The sequence below is a fragment of the Nansenia antarctica genome, assembly GCF_963989245.1.
Source record: "Nansenia antarctica genome assembly, chromosome: 17".
Classification (NCBI taxonomy): Eukaryota; Metazoa; Chordata; class Actinopteri; order Argentiniformes; family Microstomatidae; genus Nansenia; species Nansenia antarctica.
In genome coordinates, this window is record NC_137687.1 from 27,113,658 (window position 1) to 27,119,869 (window position 6,212).

Consider the following 6,212-nt stretch of genomic DNA (forward strand, 5'->3'; position numbering starts at 1 on the left):
CCCCCCTCTCCGTCACCCCCCCCAACTCCCTCTCTCCCCCCCTCCACAGAGGGATGCTGATCAGGTGCCAGGATGTTGAAATGTGGCTCCTGTCCGGTCAGCGCTCAGACCCCGGCGCACCCCAACACCCTGGGGGTGCCCCCCGCGCCTGGCCCAAGGGGGGGCACGGCAGTGTGCGGGAGCAGCCCCCAGCGCCGCTACGTCCTGCCCCCCCACGAGCCGGAGAGCTGGCACCAGCACCGGCTAGGCCTGGCGGGGGGCGGGGGGGGGTCCCGCTCCTCCTGCTCCCTCCTGGAACCCCAGAGTCTGTCCGACAGCCTGCTCCTCTCACACTCCGCCACCGCCTACGACACCCTCTACCTGCCCCCGCCCCCCCCCGCCCCCGCCTCTCTCCGCCCCCCCCTCCACGGCCTCACCCTGGACGTGGGCGGCTCCACCTTCGACGTGGGGGGGGGCGGCGGCGGGGGGGCGGGGGAGTCGGACCCGCCGGTCAGCCCCAACATGATGAAGCGGCGGCGGGGGGGTCTGATCGAGCAGCGGGACATCGTGAAGGCTCACCAGGCCCACAAGATCCAGAGCACCCCCCAGGCCCGGCGCAAGGAGTGGGAGTAAGTACGACTGTGTCAGGGAGGGGGGGCTGGTGGAGGTAGACATCGCTCTTCTCTCCTCTCCCCTCCCCTCCTCTCCTCTCTGGGTTTGATACTGTTCCTCATTCCGTTTCCCTGCATTCCTTTTTTTCCAGTGGCAGTCTCACTCATATTTTTCATTTTTATTGGACAGATTTAGTGAAAACAGACAGGAATGTAGGGAGAGAGGGCATGGGCCGGATTTGAACCCATGCAGACATGGGCATATGTGTGCACTGTAGAACGCGGTAGGTGCTAGACCACTGGACCACCCCAGGCCACCCTGCATTACTTTATAATTGTTTTTATAAAGGAGTTTGACATGTCAGAGAATACTGTCGTATGTACGGTAGAGTTAATTAGGCTTTTTTTATGTTCCACTTCAATACACTGATAGGAACCCTGCTTCATCACAGAAAACAAGAGCTCAGCGCGACTTCAGTCATCACTGAGAGAGTACAAACACATTTTAATGAGCTCTGTTTGGGAATAATTAAAGTGGGACTGGGTGGGGAAAAAAAACGACAACAATTCTCTCTCTCAGGATTTAAAAGTTCAATAAAAAAAAAGTACTTGGGTGATGATCAAAATGTAATCCGTGGCTTTGTAGCTACGGCAGACTGACTTCCTGGGAAGAGGCTGATGGCTTTTTTTTCCCTCTGTACTTTCGATATGAAGGCTAAGCCGCCGGTTATGATACGACAGCTACACCAGAGAGGTGTGTGTTCATATAGAGAGATGTGGTCATATAGAGAGGTGTGGTCATATAGAGAGATGTGGTCATATAGAGAGGTGGTGTGGTCATACAGAGAGGTGGTGTGGTCATATAGAGAGATGTGGTCACATAGAGAGGTGTGGTCATATAGAGAGGTGTTGTGGTCATATAGAGAGATGTGTTCATATAGAGAGGTGTGGTCATATAGAGAGGTGTGGTCATACAGAGAGGTGTGGTCATTTAGAGAGGTGTGGTCATATAGAGAGGTGTTGTGGTCATATAGAGAGGTGTTGTGGTCATATAGAGAGGTGTTGTGGTCATATAGAGAGGTGTTGTGGTCATATAGAGAGGTGTGGTCATATAGAGAGGTGTTGTGGTCATATAGAGAGGTGTGTGGTCATATAGAGAGGTGTGGTCATATAGAGAGGTGTGGTCATATAGAGAGGTGTTGTGGTCATATAGAGAGGTGTGTGGTCATATAGAGAGGTGTGTGGTCATACAGAGAGGTGTGTGGTCATATAGAGAGGTGTGTGGTCATACAGAGAGGTGTTGTGGTCATATAGAGAGGTGTGTGGTCATACAGAGAGGTGTTGTGGTCATATAGAGAGGTGTGGTCATATAGAGAGGTGTTGTGGTCATATAGAGAGGTGTGGTCATATAGAGAGGTGGTGTGGTCATATAGAGAGGTGTGGTCATATAGAGAGATGTTGTGGTCATATAGAGAGGTGTGGTCATATAGAGAGGTGTTGTCATATAGAGAGGTGTTGTGGTCATACAGAGAGGTGTTGTGGTCATATAGAGAGGTGTTGTGGTCATATAGAGAGGTGTTGTGGTCATATAGAGAGGTGTGGTCATATAGAGAGGTGGTGTGGTCATATAGAGAGGTGTGGTCATATAGAGAGATGTTGTGGTCATATAGAGAGGTGTGGTCATATAGAGAGGTGTGGTCATATAGAGAGGTGTTGTGGTCATACAGAGAGGTGTTGTGGTCATATAGAGAGGTGTTGTGGTCATATAGAGAGGTGTGGTCATATAGAGAGGTGGTGTGGTCATATAGAGAGGTGTGGTCATATAGAGAGATGTTGTGGTCATATAGAGAGGTGTGGTCATATAGAGAGGTGTGTGGTCATATAGAGAGGTGTTGTGGTCATATAGAGAGGTGTGTTCATATAGAGAGGTGTTGTGGTCATATAGAGAGGTGTGGTCATATAGAGAGGTGTGTGGTCATATAGAGAGGTGTTGTGGTCATATAGAGAGGTGTTGTGGTCATATAGAGAGGTGTGGTCATATAGAGAGGTGTGGTCATATAGAGAGGTGTTGTGGTCATATAGAGAGGTGTTGTGGTCATATAGAGAGGTGTGGTCATATAGAGATGTTGTGGTCATATAGAGAGGTGTTGTGGTCATATAGAGAGGTGTGTTCATATAGAGAGGTGTTGTGGTCATATAGAGAGGTGTGGTCATATAGAGAGGTGTGGTCATATAGAGAGGTGTGGTCATATAGAGAGATGTGGTCATATAGAGAGGTGTTGTGGTCATATAGAGAGGTGTGGTCATACAGAGAGGTGTGTTCATATAGAGAGGTGTTGTGGTCATACAGAGAGGTGTTGTGGTCATATAGAGAGGTGTGGTCATATAGAGAGGTGTGTTCATATAGAGCAGGGGTGGGCAATTAATCTTCACAATGGGCCACATGAGAAACCAGGACTATTGTGGAGGGCCGGACCAGTAGACAAACTTTCATGTACAGAAGATGTGTATCATATTACAATCACAGTCACCTTTATTAAACTGTTCAATCATATCCGATTCCCTTTGCAAGCCATTAAATCAATAACATTATTATCAAACGTACATTCTGTTAAATGTAATTACGTCACACACATGCAGAGACTTGAAGGACAACTTATGTTTTTGTTTTAATAAGCCAGACAGCCAGTCTGCTACCTCACCATCACCATTCTAAAGCTCTGGGACCTGGACTAGACTGATTATTAATGTGATCAATGGATCTGATCAATCCAAGTAAATGTAATTGTCTGAACATCCCCAATTTCACTCTGTACACACCCAGTATTCATTACACTCAAAATCCTCCAAATACCAAATACAATAATAACTAGCTAATAATGAAAATACAGTATGTTGAGAGCATCTGATTTATAATAATGTGAACACCCTGAGAAGTCAAACAACCTCATGTATATAGAGTCATATGTTCTTATGAGGTGGAGAGGCTGGGCTGTATCTGACATTGCTGCTGCATATTCACATCTAGCAGACACACTGAGAGCACAAACTATATGATAACAAACCATAACCAGCTCAGAAATTACTCTGTGTGGGGAAATATACCATAATCTTTCCTAATGAGTGACAACCGATAAAGATGAATCTAAATGCTTATTTTACTGCTTGATTGAGTCAGCGTGATTGACAGGAGAGATGATTAGAGGGGCAGAATTTTCACCACCCTTATTCAGGCCACGGCAGAAGAATGGATAGAGTTTCCCAGTGAAGGTGCAGCCAGTGAAAGAGTAGATCAGAGACCTGGCCTCCACATCATAAAAGAAGACCTGGCCCTCCTCATAATCCACAAACACCCCCACCTTCTGAGCCATGTACTCATTTCCATTCCTCAACTTTACAGTCCAGTATCCTTCTTCAGGGGTCAGTGTGAAAAAAAAAAAAACCTTCCTGTTGATGGACTCTCTGGCCACTCCTACAGTCCAGCCAGTCTTCTCCTTCACCTCCACTTCATAGTAAAACCTCCCTGAGGAGAAACCCTCCTTTCCTAAAACACTGGGACACAAGGAAAACATGTTATCAAGGAGATTCTTTCTTGTGTCTCCCAGTCTAACTTGTTTCCCGTCCTTAGACAGAATGAGATAGGGATGTGCTGTATCAGGGTCCAGAGTCACGTCCACTGCATACTGCTGAATCATCTTCAGCTCAACATCGCACAACTTCTTCACTTCACTCGTAAGCGTCTCCTCCAGCTTAGACACAGCTCTCCTCACAGTCCCCACATAGAGATCACTGTGAACACTGACCTCAGACCAGTCCTTGGTGTGTGGAGGGGTGGACAGGGAAGGGAAGCTCTGGAGGAGGTGGAGGTGGTCCTCAGTGTGTGAGAGCTGCTCCAGCTCAGTGCTTCTCCTCTGTAGCTCAGTGATTTCCTGCTCCAGCTCTTTAATCAGCCCTTCAGCCCGCCTCTCTGCTGCTTTCTGCTTCTCCTCGATCACGTCAAGGAGCTCAGCCTGGCTTCTCTTCATGGAGTCCACCAGAGCAGTGAAGACCTGTACGCTGTCTGCTTTCTCTCTCTGTGCATCTTTCTTACTAAGATCTACTGAGTGTTTGATCTCTGAAACCTTCTGCAGTCGCTCCTGGATCATCTGCTGAACATCTGCCTCTGTCTTCCCCAGCTGAGCCTTCCTCTCTCCATACTCCTCCTCTATGGGGACGGTGTCATGAGTCTTGTGGTCTGTTTTCATGCACAGCAAACACACACACATTTCATCACTCCTACAGAACAGCTCCAGGAGTCTGTCATGCTTCTTACACATCCTGTCTTCCAGGTTCTCCACAGGGTCGATCAGCTTGTGTCTCTTTAAGGCTGCGACTCTCTGATGAGGCTCCAGGTGAGGCTCACAGTAAGAGGTCTGACACACCAGGCAGGACTTCAGAGCCTTGAGCTTCATCCCAGTGCAGACGTCACAAGGCACTTGTCCTGGTTCAGCAGGGGACTCATCTTCAGCCCTGACTCTCATTGTCTTGAATTTCTCTACGACCTCTCTAAACGTTGTGTTGACGCGAAGCTCAGGTCTTCTATAGAACGTTTCCTTACACAACGGACACAGACACAATTCACTGGTGTCCCAGTATCCTCTGATACAGGCCATGCAGAAGTTGTGTCCACATGGAGTAGAGACAGGGTCAGTGAACACATCCAGACAGATGGAACACAGGAACTGCTCCTCAGACAGGAGACTGCTGGAGGAAGCCATATCTAGAGAGACCAGAGGTGACACCATGAAGCATTTCCTGGAATCAATCAGATCTCGATAGTTTCAGCTATGGAGCTGTCAAGACTGTCTTATGGGATTATACAGAAACCAATAATTATAACATTATTCTACATCACATAGAAAATAGTCCTTCAAACAAATCAATACGTTTTACATGCTGAACTGTCTATAAACCAAACTGGTAGAGAGTGAACACAATAGTTTATCTTGACATGTCATTGTAAGTCTCTCAACTCACCTGTCTGTGATTCTGTGAGAGTGTGGATGCTGTCTCTGTCCTTTCTACTGTATGTGTGATAGATGTCTCTGTCCTTTATACTGTAGGTGTGATAGATGCCTGTTTGAGGACGATATCTAACAAGTTTGAGAGAGTCTGCCCTTGTCCACGATACACTTTACGTCTCTACACAGTTTAGTTTCATTTCAGCTGCCTGACGTTGCGATGCTCCTCCCCTCCCAGTACAGCTCTCCTCCCTGGAACAGAGTTAACCCTTTACAGGCTGCTCTGTTTCTAACATGTGGTTTTACACACACACTCTTCTTACCTGTCATTTCCAATCATCATATTGTTTCCAGTCAGTATAAACTGTAATCAGAATAATATTTGTGAGGGATCAGGGGCCTCATTTGTAGAAAGTACTTTGGATAACATTTTGATCTTACCCATGTCGTACATAGAAAACCACATAAACGTAGTGATTTATACAATTTCAACGTGAGTCAATTTGACCGTGGAAACGATCGTAGCTCTACGTCGAGTATTGACCTTGCGTACGCACATTACCTACTGTACTGGTTATGCAGAGTTATTACAGGCATGTGAGCCTGTGAGGTGTTGTAGTCA

The 6,212-nt window shown here is 47.2% G+C and overlaps 2 protein-coding genes across 2 annotated transcripts in view; one reads left to right on the plus strand and one right to left on the minus strand.

Moving 5' to 3' along the window:
- Window positions 1–414: 414 nt before the first annotated feature.
- The window catches only part of cacna1ea (calcium channel, voltage-dependent, R type, alpha 1E subunit a), a gene marked incomplete at its 3' end in the record, with an annotated part of 122,910 nt that continues 117,112 nt past the window's right edge, over window positions 415–6,212 (plus strand). The window contains exon 1 of the mRNA XM_080547424.1: window positions 415–608. Within this exon, the coding sequence (XP_080403550.1) occupies window positions 502–608 (107 nt within the window). The 5' untranslated portion in view covers window positions 415–501. The remainder of the gene's footprint in view (window positions 609–6,212) is intronic.
- Window positions 3,749–5,663, minus strand: LOC308172745 (E3 ubiquitin-protein ligase TRIM21-like; the record flags this gene model as incomplete). Its single annotated transcript, XM_080547696.1, has 2 exons — window positions 5,607–5,663; window positions 3,749–5,349 (listed from the first exon to the last, which is right to left on the minus strand). Exon 2 carries the CDS (start codon window positions 5,345–5,347, stop codon window positions 3,749–3,751), a length of 1,599 nt encoding a protein of 532 aa, XP_080403822.1. The 5' UTR covers window positions 5,348–5,349; window positions 5,607–5,663.